At 39.9% G+C, this 20,600-nt stretch overlaps 1 protein-coding gene across 1 annotated transcript; it reads right to left on the reverse strand.

Annotated features, from left to right (window-relative positions):
- Window positions 1-1,963: 1,963 nt before the first annotated feature.
- sv2ba (synaptic vesicle glycoprotein 2Ba) lies at window positions 1,964-19,921 on the reverse strand. Its single transcript, XM_026174614.2, has 13 exons — window positions 19,763-19,921; window positions 15,263-15,991; window positions 10,982-11,162; window positions 9,148-9,299; window positions 7,736-7,869; window positions 7,158-7,247; window positions 5,934-6,047; window positions 5,715-5,803; window positions 5,417-5,581; window positions 5,189-5,322; window positions 4,892-5,092; window positions 4,634-4,793; window positions 1,964-3,354 (listed from the first exon to the last, which is right to left on the reverse strand). The coding sequence occupies exons 2-13, from the start codon at window positions 15,738-15,740 to the stop codon at window positions 3,171-3,173; spliced, it is 2,082 nt and encodes a 693-aa protein (XP_026030399.2). The 5' UTR covers window positions 15,741-15,991; window positions 19,763-19,921; the 3' UTR covers window positions 1,964-3,170.
- Between the last annotated feature and the right edge of the window lie 679 nt (window positions 19,922-20,600).

Below are 20,600 nucleotides of genomic sequence, written 5' to 3' on the forward strand. Positions count from 1 at the left end.
AGCTGCTTTAGTTATAATAGGTTTAGAGAGCTCACAGGTTAACTCAGAGGTCTCATTATTATCCAAATGGCATTGATGGAGTTGACAGAGGCAGTTAAACATAGCAAAAAACAAAGTTGTGAAAAGCAGTATCACTTTAGTCCTATGTGTCCCAAATTCATGCGGCAATAACAGCTATTTTGTTAGATTCTGTGTGTGTGTGTGTGTGTGTGTGTGTGTGTGTGTGTGTGTCAGTGGGTGAGGTGGCATGTGAGCGGAGCACATTTTACACCCTAGGTGTGAAACAGTGCTGGAACCGGAGGGGTCAGCCAGAGGTGCACAGTAAATTTCATCTAGTTGTTAGAAAGTGACGTTCACAGAACATCAAAGAATCCAGCTGGCCAACACGACTCAGGTAACTTCTTCTCCAAGCAGGAAGACGCTGTCAGGCTGCAGAAATAGGTCAAATTGCGCAAAAGTCAGTACGAGATTAAATTTAAATATTAGCTTCAGAGACAACGTTTCACTGGCCTCTACAGCCATGAGACATTCTGATAAGCCTGGTAGACACATCAGCAGAGTGTCTTTCACACCTTAGCCAGAGTAAACACATCCTCCTACTACTGGCACTTGCTCACACTTGTGTGCTGCCATGTTTTTACTAGTTCCCCACAATCACACAGCTGGCTCTGACATGGGAACAGCTATTTTTTTCCGCTCCCTTTCGCAGTCATCGTACCTGAAGGAGAAAACAATTTGCTAGAAAACAATCGAACGAAGAGGTCACAAATGCTTACATTAAAAAATAAGCAAGATATAATTTCATTTTTTTTAATCGTGTTTACATGACCAAATAAATAAATTCAAATGACATTTTTTTTAAGAAGGCTATGCTGATTGTATCGTTCTTCCTTATCTCTTAACAGATTTTTAAATGTTCTGCCAGTATTCATCACTGTGTCACAGTTTATATTCAGAGTGCACCTCCCACTGAAAGCACACCTTCATCTGTCAAGCAAAACACTATTGTCAAATGTTTTCTTATGGGTATTTTGTACATTGTCAGATTATATCAAATGGACAAGCTCAACATTTTGAGAAATGCGCTTATTTGCTTTCTTGCCAAGACTAAGATAAGACTGATAGCGCTGACACACAACCCCCCTGTGATTATTGCTTTGTTTTTGTGTGACTAAATCAAATGAGATGTAACATTAGTTGGGACACTTCTGCAGGGTGAATCAAAATGAAGCTCAGTATTTACTGAGGATTAAGATTAACCTCTGGCAACAGGACAACAGTGAAAAGTGAACCCTTTAGTGCGATGATGATAAATGCACATTGTGTCTGAATAAAACATAAATAAATATTCTGTTTCATTATAAAACGGTGAAGCTTGTATGCAGAAGATGTGCAGGACATGTAAAGAAGCACATAACCTACATTATTTCTCTACTATGGGAACCAGTCCATGTCTTGCACAAGTCTCCAAGTTTTTATTTATTATTTTGCCATGGTTAGCATTGTCACCTCACAGCAGTAAGGTCATGGGTTTGAATTCATACCGGGGCCTTTCTGTGTGTAGATTGCATGTTCTCTCTGCTTGTGTGGATTCTCTCCAGGTTTTCTGGCTTTCTCCCAGAATCCAAAGACACGCAATGGCTATGCTGAGCTATCTACTGGTTTGGAATCAACCCTGTCTTTTAAATATGGTCACTGTTGGCTCCAAAATTAAAAATGCAAGTCCACAAACCAGTGGGTGACCACAATCAGATGGGGTGTGTCTTTGAGCCAATCACACCTGTACTTAGAGGGTCATTGGATCACATAGAAAAGATTTTAATCCCCAGAAGAAGAGCACCTCCATTGCTTTTATATGCATCTGTCAGTGACTTCTAAATCAACACAAAACAGGTACTAACAGTTTTCCATAAAGTTTAAAATGTATGACATTTTTCATGTGTTCATTAACCAGGAAACCAGATCATGAGCCCTCAGCTTTATTCAAGTCATGATGCAGCTATTATGTTACAACTAATATACACAGGTCTATATGTACAACCACAAATACAATACTGGTATTCAAGACTGTTGTGATTCAGTGAATTCACAGATGTGTGGATAACAGCCGCGCGCACATACACACCTCAGTTGTGCCAAAAAAAAAAGTAACACCTTCTTTAGAAGTCTTGAAACATAATATGCAACAAGTTCTGTAAATCAGTTCTTCATCAGTATGTTAAAATGAGAGCATCATATCAAAACATCTATTTTCACAGTCATTCTTTAAAAAAAAAAAAAACAGACAAAAACAAATTAAACAGTTCCTTACACTTTGTCATGGCAAGATGTGACAAACAAGACTCTGATTCTACATTATCACCAGCAAAACACAGCTCTACCACTGAGGACAGACACAACGTCTCAGAGTCGAGGACACGACGACAGACAAGGAGAATTGTTTTGGTTGGATACGCTGGGAGAAATGGACGGGAGAGGATTTCATTTAAAAGAAAAAATCTTCTACATTATTGAAAATGGTGAATCTGGATTCAAGTCTACAGAAAACAAACCAAGCAACAACTAAAGAAGACTACAGACACCACAGGACACCGCAGAATAAACAAAGACTGTGTGGGTGAAATGGGTGTTTTCTCTGAATAACAACACCTGCAGTGATATTGCTGCTGAGTCTCGGCGGTGAATACAACAGGATTCTAATTCATTTCAAGTTATCACTACGAGTCCTTTCTCTTTCTCTGAGAGGGAATGAAATCAAAGCACGACATGGTAACAAGAACTACAACACCTTTCAAGTACACATTTTCATCTCATATTAATCTTTTACACGAACCTCAAACAACACAAATGTTACTACAATGTGTGCAAACGCAGGTTGGGAGAAAGATGGAGGGAAGACAAAGACTAGTTTTTTTATTCAATGTGACAGAAAAGCTGGGCAGCCTGAGGTACTTAGAGACAGAACAGAAAGCAACCACAGGTTTATATAGGCAACCAGACAGGTTTTCAATAGTTTTACTCATATAACCATGACACACATCTAGCACAACGTGGCCTTTCTTTATTACCTTTCTGTTTCAGTTTAAAAAGCTGATACTTTCCCCAGAATATGCGGCTTCACCCATAGCTAGACTGCGTTTGGGGCCCAGAGGCTGCAGGAGTTTGGCTTTTCAGGAGAGGATTTTCTCCCGGGTTTCGGGCAGTTTAAGAGCCACCATGCCTCCACAGACGAGGGCGGCGAAGGCCAGGAAGATGGGGATGATCTTAGTGATGCCGATGAAGGCGGCAAAGATAGAGCTGGCAATGATGGCCGCAAACTTACAGATGCCATTCAGGATGCCGAACGCAGTTCCTCTGCAGAGTCAGAAAGACAGAGAAGGGTTAGAGTCATAACTTGGCTGATTTACTAATGAAGTGAATGTGTGGAGAACCGAATTGGCCATGGATGCAGGTTAACGTTTGAGATCATTTGTTCTCCGCTGGCATTGTTTTGCACAAAGGTGTTCACTTCTGTCTGCCAGGAAAAAACATCAAATATGCCTCACAGGTGCTGTGAGGTGCGAAGCACTACCTGCAATGTTAGGAACCAAGAACAAAGCTGCCAAACTGAAAGCTTGAGCCTCACAGAAGACAAAACAGAATGCAGGCAATAGGACATGAGGCATCAGCAGAAAGAACAGCGAAAACGCCTGTGTGTACCAAGCATTGTGTCACCGATGTTGTGAAATATCCAAGTCATTTTTGCGTAACTAGGGGGTGTCAGAGTTTAGATATCTGAGAAAATGATTTAGGGAGCCAGCTATGAGCGCAGGCCACAAAGAATAATGCACGAGTTTGTGCAATGTATTTGTTCAGGAAATAGCTGGTTTTAGTTAAGCTACTTTGTCATTTTTGTATTGGTTTATATATTTTTACACATTAGCGCGATGGCACGTTCCATCTCGGTGGTACACACTGGTGTATGCTTTCCTTATTTCAATCATTTCTAAGGGCAGGTGCCACATTTTGAGTTTAGTTAAGCTACTTTGACATTTGCAGTGTGTTGCTGTGCAGTAATGGTATACTGTTTTTCATTCCTCAGCAAACCACAGTAACACAGCTAAGATTGGTGTACTAACAGCTACCTTTCTATATATAATATGTATAATTTTGTTATCAACTGCAAAATAACTCCCTTTATATCAGGCATTAAATTCACATATAAGCTCCTGGTTGCATATTTTTTCATTTTCTCCCCCGGCAGATGTGATTACTCAGTTACTCATTAAAGTCCTGCCTTTACTAGTTACAGTTCTTATATGTTGTAAATATCTCACTCCATTTGAAACAACAAGTCTTCGGGTTTACTGGATGTGGATGTTACACTTTGCCTCTCCCTATCATAAAATGGACATGCATGCCTAAGCTGCAGTACCAGCAGGGGGGGAGATTATATATTTAAAGCTAACGAGTCACTACTGAACAAAGAAGGCATGAAGTGCATTCCAGGCTATTTTTGGTTAAAATGCAGCTGCATATTTGTTGTTCTAGCCTTTACTGAACGGTGGGTTTGGCCTACCCTTTTGGAAGAGTCATAATAATTTATCTGTACTATAATGGAGCTCATATTACACGTAAAAATGGGATAGATTACCGTTTAGAGGACGGGTAGAGTTCCACAGAAATTACTTCTAGTCCATTCCAGGCTGCCACACTGACGCCATAAAAGAGACACTGCCAACATATTACAGCTCCTTGACTGAAACTTAACAGCAGAAGGAAAGTGCAGGCCGATGACGCCAGCATAGAACCACCTAGAAAGACAAATAAATGAGGACATACTGACAAATATTTGACTGAATATTTGGCTACGTAAGCTCATCGTTCCTGTGCTGCTCTCTCCTGAGGTCACCTATTATGCGGATCCTTCCTATCTTGTCCATGAACAACGCTGAGATGATGTTCCCAGGCAAGACAGCCAAACTGCCCAGGAAGCTGACCATGTAGATGACGATGTCATTCTCCTCCTGAAAGTTCAGATGGCAGCCTTTCTTCGGGTGGAGAAAGGTGGCATTTTCCATTCGACAGTTCTTGAACTTGTCCTGCCAGAGATCTGAAGAGTACAGAGGGTTAGACTGTAAAAAGTGCTTACAGGAGAAACCTATTGCTTTAGCTAATTGTACAGTTTCAGTGCAGTCTGGTCTGGTACCTGTGTTATAGAAGACGGTGTTTTTAATAGTGCAGTTCTCAAAGAAGGTGTTGGTGGATTTGATATCCTCAAAGTAGCAGTTTTCAAACAGAGAACTCTCAAACTTGACCGACTTGATTTCAATGTTGGCGAACCTAAATGAAAATAATGACATGAAGCAGTAGCACAAACAAACGAAACTGTGAAACTGAGAAAAAATTTATAACATTAGGTGTTACGGAAATGTACTTGTCATGGATGTACTCCCCCTCACGGTGGATCTGGTTGACCAGAGAGAAGTTAAAGTGGAAACGCTCCACACGTTCTCGATGGAATATTCGGACTTTGGACTCGTACTCCTCATACTGCATGTACTTGATCATATCAGGAAACCACACTCCAAGCCCGTGATAGCTGATACACACAGAAGGATTGGAAGCATGAGTGGAGAAAACTAAAATGATTCGCCTGAGATAGAAAATTTTAATTTTTTTCTGTAGATGAAAGCACAGGTCTGTTTTGACCTCAGCTTTCAATGTAGATCTACCTGAAGGCCAAACAGAACCAGACAATAAGCAGAAGGAGGCCTTGTAGTCGGAGCTCTGGCGCTGATAGAGACATGATATTGGCCATCACCTAAGGAAGGAGAAAGAGACCGACAGACAATCAAACTTGACATGCAAGGTCTGCATTAAAAAAGAAGCAAAGCAAAAAATTGTCTATTTTTTTTAAATTCTGTTTTATTTTACTGTAAAGTGTTGCAGACCTGTTGCAGCATGGTCATTTTTCTGACAGTCCAGCGCTGGAAGGCAGTCCCAGTCTCACTCTGGATCTCTATGAACTCATCCTCCTGAGTTTGTGGAGTCTTGATGTTGGTTACCTTGACAAAGGCATCAAGTTTTTTTGATATTTTTTTTTCATGTACAATTACAGATGACACAAGTGTGACATAAAAAAACCATTAAAAATAAATAAAACTTTAACTTAAGCAGAAAACATGTAAATTAATATATGATCGAGTTTTTAAAAAATGTTTTTGTGTTAGATCAAACAAACATTGGAAATTTTGATCAAAGTTTCCTAACCAGATTAATTAATAAAAACAAATGATTATCAGGACTTGTGAATAACATTTCATCAGTATGTTAACAGATGGGGCTCTGGGATTTATGTTGTTTTTTTGGTTTTGTTATGAAGCATCTTCATCATTACTCTAGTCTAATTAGTTAATTTCTTACATGCATGTGTTCCTTTCAGTTATTCTGAATTTCAGACTCTCATTTGTCCAACCCAATTCGCCCCCATCTCCACCTCATCCTAGTTGCACAGAGAACCTCAATCAAATCTTCAAGTCCATCACCACCAGTGTCTAGAGTTGTAGGTCCTGTTATGTTAGTTCATTGGAGTTGCTGAATGGTCAACTCTTTGGTTCAATAAATTATTATTTTTTGATTCTTTCAAATGATTTCTCCTCAATGATTTTTACTTTATTGCACACTCAAGAGCCCAAGAACCGTCTTCAGCTTCATTTCACCAAGGCCTCTCCCTCTGACTGCCACCCTATCCACACAGGCACTTCCTGGATGAGTTATTTTGGGCTTGTCCAGCTGGCATGTGCAACTGGACAAAAATGTTCCTGCTGAGCAGCAAGCCCCAGGGCAGGCTCAGAACATGCTGGAGAGATTATGTTCCTTAGCTTGCTTGGGAACCCTTTGGTGTCCCACTAGAAGAATTGGAGGAGGCTGCTAGGGAAAGGGAGGTCTGGGAATCTCTGCTTAGACTGCTGCCCTTGGACCAAGATAGGCAGCAGACAATGAATAGATGGACGAAGAGATGTAAGACTAACTCTAAGGTATTTACATAAATTACAAAGAGATATCACCTGCACAAATGCAGGGAGATTGGAGCTACATTTATTTTATTTTGTTAATAAGTAGATAACTTTTCTGTCAACTGACTGAGCCAAACATGAGTGTAAATGAGGGCTTACAGTGAAAACTCTCTCTGGCTCCCCCTTGGCTTTCCAGTTGGTGTCATGAACTTGTCGCAGGATCATCCACGCCTCATCATGTCGTGCATTCTGAAAAACCACACGTACAAACATATAAATATCTATTTAAACAACTTTAAAGAGCACCCTGTGAAACCTCTCAGGGTTTTCCAATGTGTAGCTGAAATTATAAAGTTTAGTGCACTATATATAAGAGTGACTCTTTTAATCATGGGTTTTGGTTTGAGCGCTTAAACTTTCCCACCAGCACTGCAGCCAGATGAATGTTCCCATTAGGTCTGCCTCTTATTAGAAGGGGTAATGTGTGATAACTTGTGGTGCAGCAGTAGCATACAAATACAATACCACATGTGGTTAAAGCCCTGATATTGTCCAGGATGAGAAACAGGGGTGGGTGGTGTTCTGGTGCTGTCTTAGCAGCTCATCGCTACCTTTGCACAGCAGTGGGATGTTGGTGTGGTGATGACTCAACATTCTTAACCAATCACAGCTGGATGCATAATCCTGACAATCAATATTATTACTACAAACTGGCTACACTGGTTCCAGTATCTGACCTCCAGGAGGAATCTCGGGCTCTCCGGCATGAACACGAGTCCGATGAGTGCGGCCAGTGCAGGAAAGAGACACACCAGGATAAACAGTCTCCAGCTGTGCATCTGAAGATGTGTACCGATGGCAAAACCCCAACCTGCAAAAACCACCCAGTGAAGAACACGTTAATATTTCCACAAACCTTGTTTTCTGGAATGCTTTAATTATGAAATCACAGAATTAGTGTGTTGCAATTTTTTTTCTTGAGTTGTTTACATTTGAGTCATCAAAAGTCAATTACAAGTAGCCAACTGTGAGGCTGTTTGGGAATCTTTTTCAAACTGGATGCTGGCGGTATGTTTGGTTTTATTGTGAATAATTAATTCAGAACATAACTGATTAGATAAGGTTCCAGATAAGCCATATTAATGAGTTATTCAATACATTTCACCACATTATGCAGACTGAGAAAGAAAGAGAAGAAGCAAAATGTTCCCACTATGAGAAAAATTCCAACAAAAAGCAAGGGAGGAGCCAAGGGCGGGCTACACACAATTTTCAAGAGCAAGAGCTACATTCTCAAACATGATTAGATGACATTTACTAATAGAGAATCAAGGATGGATAGTAAGCAAAGATCTTCAGAGTTCAAATCCTCCTCTGGCATAAACAGCAGCACAGAAACAGTGTACTAGGGGCTTTGTGGCAGCTCCTCTAAGTGTAATGGCCCAGTACTTTTGTGAATAGAGGGTATGTGGGGCAGGATGGTGCAGGATGGTGTTCATAGACATAAAAGTTAAAAGGCGAGTGTATGAGGTGTCAAATTGCTGTTGAACTTCAGATAAATTGCCTCCAGAAATTACATTCAGTAACTATTTTTTTGTCGTCGTCATTTCTCTTTACTGTCACACATGAACACATTTTAATCAAATAAATTTTATTGTAATCTTATGAACACGATTATTAAGCAAAGAGATTAACTTCAGTAGCATTTCAAGAATTTTGGGCAAATGGGAGTAAGAGGCAAAAAAATGTGACATTTTGGACTGCAGTGACTTCCCATATGGCAGAAAAGATTAAGACATCAGCTTCTGTTCAGCAAGTAATGGTCTCAGACACTGATTAAAACTGAAATAGTAATGCTGTTCTCCCTACGAACACATTACGAATTGCTAATACTGCATTTGGTATCACATACCAAAATTGGGGTATCGTCACTATACTACGTTATTAAATGTAATATTTTTAGAAGGCAAACGTTTAAATTTGCAAACTTGTGCAAACATTAATGGATGAGGCATTTGAACTGACAGCCGTGAGAGACTAACAGAGGACACTGTTATTACAGACTCCATTTGTGGGGGTCTCAATTATTCATCTTATATGTTTTAATACTCTACATGTGTTTGTCTGTTTATCAGAGTTTGTGCGTTACCATAATGAGGGATGATTCCCCAGGCGGTGAAGGAGGCGTACAGGCCTCCAAACATCCAGAACATGCAGAGCCAGCTCAGATGTTCTCCACGTTTATCCATCTGCAGGAACTCAGTAAAGTAGGTGTACACAATTGGAATGGAGCCACCAATTCTGGAGGAGGGATCATAAAACATAAAATGAGTGTAATCTTACACAGATGTTTTTGATTTTGATGTGATTTTGTCCATATTTTAGGACATCCTATTCCTTTGGATGTTCGTCAAATTTGCTTTAAAGACAACTTGTCACACATTTGCATTTTAAATGAAAAATTAAGGCCAAACCCTAACTGGAAATGGAAAATTCTTATCTAAAAGTCATGATGATGCAAGCTTCAAACACTCGTGATTAAAAACATTTTGTTATATAATGACAGAATTACTGGCATTGATAGAATATTTGATAGATTTTTTAGAGCTCATTTTATTGAACAGGCACGAGTTAAGTCAAGATTTTGGTTCCTATCATGAGAGTGATTATTGATTTAATTCTGGAGCCTTGCGATAAGGAAGTTTCAATGCTGGCGATGGTCACAGTTTAATAACGGCATCAGCAGGGATATTTGATCGTTTTGGCCAATGCCGTTTCCATTTCTCAGATCTTTTACATACTTTGTGGGACATTGAAACATTTTTTGAACTGTGGGGAAAAAAAATCAGATTATCACATCTGTAGGTTTAAAATGACTTCAAGGATTATTGGCATTTTTGAAGATTCCTCTCTTTTTTATGACTGTAGCAAATCTTTTCATACAGGGATGTGCAGTCAGCCTCCTGTTAGCATGCCAGAAAAATGCACATAGTTTTTCTTCAAATGTGAGTGTTAATGACTAACGTGGGACTCATTATCACCGCGAATCAGTGACAGCAGAACAGTTTATTTCGGTGACCTTGTATTTTCTTGCTGAACAACAAGCTCAAACATCAATATTGCAGATCTGGCTGGAACCATTATCAAAATAAATGTGTCTTTGAAAGTTGCAAAATCAATCAGTGCGCACCAATAGCTTCACCGTAAGGTGCTGGCAACAGCAGGAACTGAGCAATAAAGCTGAAAATAAGAACAATCAAACAGCACTCTTTACTTGTTTTAATTAGTGTAATAAAGAAATGCTCTGTTGAAGTAAATAAGCAGAAATCTCCTCGTGTGCAGCATGCAGTCTTTGAGGTGGTGTTAACAGTGTGTTCTCGTGACATGTGCCAGCAGGCTGCACATGATAGCATGCAGAGTAGAAGGTACTACAAGACCCCTACTTTACTGTAATCTTCCTGGCTCTCTCCTGCAATTGTTAAATGGCTTAAACAACAGTTTTTGCTTTACACTTCCTCATGTAGTTGGAGGACCTTGCATAGTAGTAAAGAACTGATGTCAAACTGCCCAACACAGTAAACACCAATTAGACTCAAACACTGGGTCAGTTTTTCTTTTAGAATACCAATTAAACTAATTTAGCAGTCTGAAATGTCTAATATAGCCCACCAAATTAAAACACTCCATTATTAAAGCACTAAGAAGCATAATAGGTTAGATACAATAGAACATGCAATGTTTTAACATGCATATCAGTTACTTTCTTCTGAGCAGTCTGACTAAATGTACCACAGACCACAGTTTTTTTTAATGTTAGTTCTACCAGGTACATTTTTTTTCTTTAAATGTCAGGGGTATTATTTTGAAATCTCTTTCTACTAACTTATTTATAGAAAAGGTCAGTCAGTCTGACAAAAGCCTGTGGATGTTTTTTTCTTTGTTCAAGTAATGTAAATGTAAATTTGGCTAAGTCAGTGTCTCACCCAAAGCCGGAGCAGAACCTCAAGAAGAGGAAGAAGCCGTAGCCCTGAGCGAAGCAGGACAGGAAGGAGAAGACCAGGTCGATGGTCAGGACGTAGATCAGACACTTCCTCCTCCCCATTTTATCACACAGACCACCCCACACCAGTGCACCCACCATCATGGCCACATACACCAGGAGACCTGCAAATACACACGCACATATTTAATCACTTGGGAACCTGGTTAACTTGAAATGTGACCTTTACAGATTCACACATCCACACACAAACAAACGCTTCACTTTTAAAACTCAAGTCAAACACAAGGGGGCTCCCTTTACCCTTGTATGAAGTAGGAAGAAGAGAAATCGTCACACAGTGTTTCAGTGTGACACATTCTTACATTTGAGACAAAGAAATAAAGGTCACAATAATTTCCCAGGAAGAGCGTTCCGCTTCTACAACACTCACCTTCCATATTTTAAAACCTGCTTTCAGTTTTCTGTTATTTGGGCTTTCTCTGACATTTTATTGTTTCTTTGATTACATGCTTTATCACTGCAGACTCCCACTCTGAGTCAGGCCGGTCTGGAATCTGTCAGCATGCAGCAGGCAGGTGGTCCAGCCTGCCATTTCTTCTTGTTCTGAAGCTGTTCCACAGCTCCACACAAGAGCATACTCCATTTTTCATTTTAATGTCTCTGGAGAGAGAAACAAGCTCTCCTGTCTTAGCTGTTTAGGGACTCAAATCTACAGCCTCAGCTATCTTCTTCAGCGTGTTGTTTAAACCACTAGAACAATGCATACTTCCTGCCTAGTCTGTGTTTTTACTACACAGCCATAACTACAGAGGAACTAAGCAGCTTAACAGCACGTGGAGCCATAGTGTGCACCTTCCCCGTGGATTACTAGACTACCCAAATGCTCTGATGCTCCACACGCCAAGTTGCATATCCCATTCAACTCGAGACTGCACAGGGGAAAGAAGAGTAAAAGCTATCATACCATCTAATATGCTGGCCAAATAGTTGCTTAAGGAAATGTGTACGCCTCAGATATCTGCAAGGATAAATTAACAGGATGGCCTTGCATTTAGAAATCCCATCTTTCACATGGAGGCCTAGGATCTGTCCTGGCAGCAACAAGCTTGCAAAAGTGTCCTTGAATACAGTGAAGACACTTAGTCCCTGGAGGAAAAGGGAGAATTTATCTTTTCCTTCCTGTATTAAAAGTGAAAGCACTGTGCTGAAGTGCTTTTATCACAACTGTAGGCACAGAACAAAATACAGCTGCAAAAGATGCCAGAGATACAAAATATATAGTAAAAGAGACTCCATGCTCTTGAACGTTAATAGATGCTGTATAAATTAATTTCCAAATAAAATGAATTAAGCCCACTTCCGAGATAGCACATTTGTGACTATTTCAACTGTTAAATCGATGCATTTTTCTAACCAGGTGAATGATCCACATTTTTGCTACCTACTTTCATGAATCAGTGCAGTTTTTCTTTGTGATTTTATGATATTTGATCATTTGTTAACTTACTAATCCATGAGTCCCTTGAAAACTGGGAAGCAAACGTCAGCACTTGTGAAACAAGTGGGTCTATCCCTGCATGGGAGTCACTTTGTTTAAGAGAATATCATCTTTTATAAATACCCAACATTAGACCCAACACAAAATGGTTTCAAATCACTGAAAAGCCTTTAAGTGAAAATGTTGATCGTTGCTGCCATCTCACACAGGGACCAAACTAAAGGATGGAAGTTATTTTAATTGTTAGCTTCTGGCTCAGCTACTTTAGGTTGTTTACTATGTTTAAATGCCTCACTTTTTAAAACACATTTATCACAAATGAGTTTTCATATACATTGTTACTTCAATTAAAAGTGTAACTGTTGTTAAGATAACCAAACTAAATTTAAAAAACTAGCATTAGCGTGTTCATTTTTCCTTAATCGACTGTGTCCATGGTTGAATACTTTTCCAACTTTTCTGAAAGTATTTGAATTTATGTTTTAAGAAAAATGTATAATGTGTTAGGGCAGTAGTTATTCAACATTGTTGAGTACATTAGCAAAGTTTTCCTGCTAAAACTAAATTAGAAACTACTGAATCTGTGAGATAAAAAAGAAAATAAGAACTGAAGGCTCTGAATGGGCAGTGAAGCTGCTGTTTTCAGAAATCTCTAGAAACATGTGAAAATTCAAATTCTGAGCATCACAGGCCTTGACATTTTGAACGATTAGCGTGATTTCTCCCAGTCTGCCAAAACATTTCAGTAATAGACATGAAGCACCAAAGACAATCTGGCAGGTATCATAAAATTATCTACGTACGCAGTAGCTGTGGATCAAGTATAGCAGCTTGGGTTGAGATTAAATCTGAGCAGAATTTCTGATATCATCAGTCAGGTGTAGGTTCCTTTTGTTTGTGTCCACCACTGTGTCTTCCTCTACTGAACACTTCACCCTGCAGATTAAACAATATAACTGTCATTAAAGGTAAGTGTGCTAACCCTCCTGTGTTTAACAAAAGCTTTGGGAGTCTGTCTGCTTTCCAGGACTAAGGTTACGATTAAAGTAATTTCTGTTCCTGTGTGTCTAGTGGACAGAGCATGAGCATGAATCAGACAGGATCATTCTGCAGATCTACTTCATATTCTCAGCCAATGATCAGCTCTCTGCCCCCATTCTGCGCAAACAGACGCTGTGATTTCATTTTCGCCAGGCCTTCCTCCTGCTACCGCAGCCTGTCAGAGGCCTGAAGCATATCTGACAGCTCTGCACCAGCTCCGCAGGCCGCCAGGATCTCTGACTGCTGCAACATGCTCCATATTAGCCTGGGAACACACACCGAATGCAATCACCACCGGGTTCCTCATCAATCTCTCGCAATGCTTCATCCCAGGAGCCTGTTGTTAAGATGAAATGAGCGATGTGCAATCTGCCACATCGCCTGGCTACACACGAGGTCTGGGAAATAAGGTGAAAGTCTTTAATTTGCAGTTCAGTTGTCTGCACAGAAAGTGAGGAACTGACGTTTTCAAGGTAAATCTCCCGATAAGTCCACGCTGCATACAAATTTCAGTCCTAAAGATAACTAAATAATTAAAATATATCTGTTGGCACCCTCAAGCCAACTCCCAGACACATGGAGGACCACTGCCAAGGCTCAGTGAAGCTAATCTGGTTGCTCACAGTGGACCCAAACTCCATTAGGACACACAATGTTCATTATGTTCTTTATTTTTGCATTTGCCCAGAAAGATCCAAGCCTTTTCCCCCTAATTTGCTCCAGCGACTGGGGGATATTTTTATCTGAAGCAGTGGGCTGCAGCCATGTGCCGTCAAGAGCCAAGCATATGCGGGATTTTGTTCCAGCCAAGCACAACAACAGATCATTTCACTGATGAGATCCTCCTCCCTGGGTAAAGACTGAAACTCTTCGACAGATGACTGTAATTAGGTAGTCTTGCAGGTTTTTATGTCTCTACATATAATTTATGTTTGTCATGCTAGCCATATGATAAATAATGGCAGAGGGAGTAGTTTGTCAGTAGTCTGTTCAAACTGACATACTGCTGAATTGATTTTTTAAATAGATTTAACTCTACTGACTTTAGGGATGTCTTGATATTTTTTTAGCCTCGTGAAGTTGAGAATTATGGCAACTATTGGACAGAATGCTATGAGTATGCCATCTTTTGGATGAATTATAGGCCTCTCCGGGCCTTTCATATGGGTAAAAGTTACATTTTCTGACCAACTGAAAATCTGTGAACATGACTGTGATCTCTAATGAGGATATTTATCATATTATCATTATCATATTAAACAATATAGATAAACTGTCAAGAAGGAACAAGATTTTTTTTATGCTGAAAGTTAACATACTCTGGTTGCCATGCAGATAAAACAGCTGTGTACAAAAAAGATAAACAGGTCTTTGCATTTGTTGTCATTGATCAAATTTAGCTGCAGTTGTTGAATTCCACACTGACGGACATTTGGATAAGATCAGTGTTATCCACTATCCAGATATTTTGTACCTGAAACACTGTCCCAAAAGGCGAGTCAGCAAATTACTGCAGTTTTTAAAAACAATTCTTAATCATCAGTGGCTCAGAAAGTGAGTGGATACACTTAATATTCACTATATCTCACATTTGTGACCTTAATTTTTCTCATTTAACAACGTCAACATTACTTATATTACCTTGACCCAACTGTTGATTTGATTTGGCTCTAAACAACCCTTGATCTGCATAAAATTTAATTGAAATTCAGTTAAACTCACCCAGTAATCCTTTGTCAGCGTTAGATATGCACATGTCCTTTTCAGCACTGGGCAGGACAAAGCCCACCATGAAACCATCCACGCCATCAGCCATTAGCGCCAAGCCCAGCACAAAGAAGAGCATCCACTGGAAGCGTCCATGGCCACAGTCCTCCATGATGGTCTCGTATTGCTCTGGCAGGCTTTCCTCTTCCTCTTCCTGCTGGGCAGCCATCCGGGCTTTCCTCCTGGCCTCCACTCGAGCTGCCCGTCGTGCCTCCTTGATCTCGTCGGGGTGCGGGATGCCTTGGTACTCCCCCTCATACATCTGATCATCCTCATCTGCCCCTTCAGTGGCATCACTAGCAGCATCCTCATCCTGTGGAGGGTAGTCCGTCTGATAAGGGTAGCCGTCTTGACCTCCACCATCTTGGGTGTAGGTGTAATCTCCACCTTCGGTCATCTGCTGGTTTACATTGTTGTGATAGGGGTCATCCATGGTTCCTGCTGCATGTAAGGAGAGCAGGAGTGACTTTGTCTCGGAGCCGTCGTGTGCTGAGGAAGCTCAAGTTGTCAGCTATAATGGCATAATCCTCCCAAGAAGCCGTGAGCTGCTCTCGTGTAGCTGCAGTCTCCTGGTGTCAGAAGAAAACTGCAGGTCTTCTGTAGTTAAGTCTCAGGTTTAAGGCCTCAACAAGTATGCTGAAAGACTGTTACCTTCCGTGATACGTAAAGTGCTGCATGCTGAACCTGAAAAACAATGAACACCACACATTACATATTGTCTGTTAGCCCCACATCACTTGTAGAGGAAAAGCCATTGCTATGCAACGGTGCCCTTTGGGCAGGTAACAGGTAATGTCTCAAAGGACTTCCAAACAATCATTTTATAAAACTTACATCAAAATTCTATAAAAGTATCGGGGAAAGTACTAGAATAAGATTTAATGGTTAAACTTTGATTAAACGTGTTAATTTTTGAAAGATTTTTAAACCTGTTTTTATCTTTGTATTGTATTTATTGCATCTATTAAAACAGATTTTGAGTTGATTTCCTTTTTATTTTTCCAACTTTTAAAAAACTTGCTTGTGAACTAAAATCCTATCCTTCTTCCAAAAATTCAATTTTTCAAAGTGTCTTATGGAAGGAAAAACAAGTTTGGTAATGCTTTTCTCCCTCTCTGTAGGCTGCTTGTCCTTCCACACAAGCAGATAATCTCATCGTCTCCCCCGCTCAAATGCTCTGGCGCCATTTTGATCCATCACACAGCATTGCTGCAATGACACATTCAGATCTGTCTTGATTTTTCTGGTGACCAGAGGCCAGAGCATCTAATGCCGACGAACAGAGAAACACAAATTCCATTAAATTTGAGGATTTTTGTTGCTGCATCCGTTCCTGACGTGATTAAATGAGTATCACAGTGAAGCCAAACACACACATGCTTGTAAAATCAAGAAATTGCTAACCTGAGGCTGTTATCCTCTGTAGTTTAGCGATAAAATATGATGTCATGGTTTTTTTTTAATGCTTTGTGTCAGATAACTAAATGGCTGAATACCAAACACAGCACACAATTCAGTCACACAGTTAAACATTTAAACAAGACAAACCTTTATTTAACCTCTAACTGTATAGTCACAGGCAAATTTTAGCTTTTTATTCCTCCTCCAGCTACAGCTTCACATTCACACTTACACACATCTGTACTACTTATGAAGTATATAGTACTGTAAAGCAACCTATTAAACCTTTACTGCAGAAATTACATAAAACTGGTAAAGAAGTAAATCTAGAAAACTGAATCGTCTTTGCATTAGTTAACATTAGCATAAAGTAGCATTAGGAGCATAAATATTGGCCACGCCAGACCAAGTAATGCTGTACTTGCAACTGTATGTATTATAATTATTAAGATCTTGTTTAATTATATATTTTTCTTCATTAAAAACACATTTCAAAAGGTAACCCACAAAGTTCACCTTAAATAACAGAATATATTAATTGATTTTTTTTAGCCTGACACTAATTAATGCAAATGACAGTCTTTAACATGATTAATTAATAAATACCTAGATCACCTAAATAACCCAGATCTCCACACAATCTCTGTTTCTCTGACTTCTGTTGCTTTTTGATGGCAAACTGATTTCCCCAGAGTAAACTATACCAAAAGGTTTTAGCATGTTTGTCCTTAAATTTCATCAGCCATACATTCCACATATGCGTTTTAATAGAATCCTTAATAGTTTCAATGAATAAGATGAATGATAAGTTTGTTTGAAATAACTAAGTGATACAAGTTAGAAAGACGGTTTGCTAACTGTATAAAAACAGTGGTGTATTTCCACCTGAATCCTTTCACATAACTTTTATTGTGATTTGAACCGTTTTAATCCTGATTTACTGCAGTTTTCCTAATGGACCATTTGTGTCCACCTAAGTGTTATTGGCATAACTTTCATCCGGTGATTATTAGCCCTGTAGAAATATTTGTAGTCCTATCATGTGACAGTGCTTGGTTTGGTTTGGGTGGGTCTGTGCTGGTTTGGAAGCAGGATGACGAATACTGTAAATTAATCCAGATTACGACAGCAGGTTTTTTTTTATTCTGCCCTTGTTGCCTCACATCATTGTTTCATCATGAAAGTCACAGAGGTGGTTGGTAGCAGCGATGGATTACACAGTCTGGATTGATGCACTGAAATGTAGGCTGTTTGGTGCTTTCAGATGCGAGGTTTTTGAAATCAGAAAGTCTGAGTTAAAATCTACGCTTGAATCAGTTTTACTGTCGGAAGTAATGAGAAGAAGTCGAGTACTGTGATAGAATCACCATCATCTATTTATTATTTCTTCAAGCGGTGTGAATAATACATGAACAGTTCATGAGAGGGAATGTGTTAGGATGGATGCGCAGTCATGTTGAGGGAAGAGAAGTTGCTTTCATCATCCTGCTGCAGTTCCTTTTCTCACACAGCTGCCGCTTACATAACAGTTGGGCTGCCTAGTCTTTCCCCTCTATCTCCCGCCCTTGTTTTCTAACCTATTGATCCAGGTTTGCGTTCACAGCCGTAACTCACACTGCATACACACTTACACAGATGTCAAATCACCATTTGTGCCTCTGCAGTTTTTGAATAGGTCATAATCTGCCTTTCTCTGAGTGTGTCCCGTTGTTGAAAAGTCAGAGAGCCCCTTTGAAATCACGAAAATCAATGTGAGTCTGAGGTTTAACAGGAAGCAGAGAGGTTGCCACCTAATTTACAGAAAGCTATTTCAATTTCACAAATGACCTTTTACCATTCAGATCATTTATTATTTTGACTGAGCCAAACTCTGTAGCTCATTCTACAGAGAGCAATGGAACCACAGACTCGTGTGGCGTTACATATTAATGCTGCGATAATGGACTTTGGAAGAATAGCTCTACAGACACACGCACACACACACACATACATATGCAGTGGATAGAGCATCAGAGCTGCCCAGTGGTCTACGTTTTGATTTTTTTTTTCCAGTTGCAATTCTTATATTTAATTTTTAAGTTTAATTTTAAACTGGAGCTGCCTGCAGTACCACTGCAGGCAGCTCCAGTTTAGCTGTAGGAGCCTAGCTTTATTCATTCACTTTTTCATACCCAGCTGGTCCAACCTCCTGCTTTTTAATCTATGTTTTAATTACATTTGAGGAAATGTAGAAATTGACAAAATCACAAATCAACCCTAGAACCCAGAGCGTTGTGCTTATTAATTGTCTGCAACAAGTCACTGTCCTCTAATTAAATTTTAGCCTTCAGTTTTACAATAGTATTTTTTAATTTGGCCCCTTTTGGTGATTGGATCACTCCCCACCCCCACCCACCCCTATTTCTGCAACACAGCTGTTTGATCAAAGCCTTACCTACAGCTAAGCAATTCTGAGAGGATCCAAACATTTTTCTTGCTCGCTAAAAATTGTTAGTCCAAATTGAAATTGCTGAAATTCTTATCAGCCTACAACACCAGGATCCTGCTAAGCAACTCGTGTCTATTGAGATATAACACAAAATCAGTTGCACTACATCTGCTAAATGTCGTGCATCTGTTGATAGAATAACTGGACCATAACAGAAACAAGTTACTTTTAATCTCAATTCTGCACTGATCTCCAGAGGTCAAAGGAGAATCCCGTTTGATTTCTTGGGACAACTGTCTGCTAACTGACCCATTTCTATGTCTGATAGACAAGAGATTGGAGATTTTCCACTCAACGCATAAAATCTCATCAAGCATTCAGCTTTATGTCTTTTTGTAAAAGATAAACCAGTTGACACAAATAATTTCAGCCTAAAATTTCTCTGTTTTATAAACATCAGAATTAGTGCTGACCATAAAGGAGCATTTGCTGCATATCATCAGGCCTGTGTTGCTGCACCACATCAAAATCATACTGCAGCTATCTTTTCCATCATTGTTATCTACTTCCTCACTAGTTCATCTCACAAAGCAGCGAGCATTGAAAAATAACAAATGTTATCTTACCAGAGGAAGCATTCCTGTAATATATAAAATGACTTCTGAACTTAAAAATGTGCTAAAGTCCAAGTAGCATTTTCAAATGTCGATCGCCTACATGTCAGTTTATCCTAAGGCCGTGCTGTAGACAAACCTAAGGGATTAGGGTCCAAGCTCACAACTCCCCCACCCCATGCATACACATACACACCACACACTACCCCTCCCTCACCAGGGCTCATCCCCACAGGAAACTCCCCAGAATTAACCCCACCACCCCTCTGGGAGGTAATGGTACAGTCCTAAAGGTTTAAATAGCAACAGGCTGAACTGACACTGACTGCAAACTGTGTAGTTGCTCTGCAGGATTTTTGGGATATTGCTGATCTGTATTAACAGAGGTCAGAGTTTATAGTCAGCTGTCAGAACAGCAGCCTTCAGATTTTCTGTTTTCCTTTTCTCTTTTTGGCTCAAGGACACATCAGCAGGGCAGATGCTCGTTGTCATGGGTACCTGAATGTGGTTTCAGTAATTTACATGAAGAAAGTTCCAAGAGGTGCACATTTTAGTTTACATCTAATCACCACACCAAGTGGTTTTCACTGCCTACGCCATGTTAGGATAATGACTATCTATAGTAACCCCAGTCAGGGACGCTCCCTTTTGTCCCAGAAGCAGAAGAGCTGCTTCCTTTGAGGAACAGCTGTATGCCAAAGTATCCTTGAATGAGACATTGGCTCGCTTTGCTGGCTGCTCATCCATCCTGAGAAACTCTGGATAAGCATATCAGCAAAACTGGATGAAATATTCCTTTTCCGTTGAAGCAGGAAGGAAGGGCTGGCAGTTTTATTTCTCTGGGTGTGGA

The sequence above is a fragment of the Astatotilapia calliptera genome, chromosome 1 (assembly GCF_964374335.1).
Source record: "Astatotilapia calliptera chromosome 1, fAstCal68.1, whole genome shotgun sequence".
Taxonomy (NCBI): Eukaryota; Metazoa; Chordata; class Actinopteri; order Cichliformes; family Cichlidae; genus Astatotilapia; species Astatotilapia calliptera.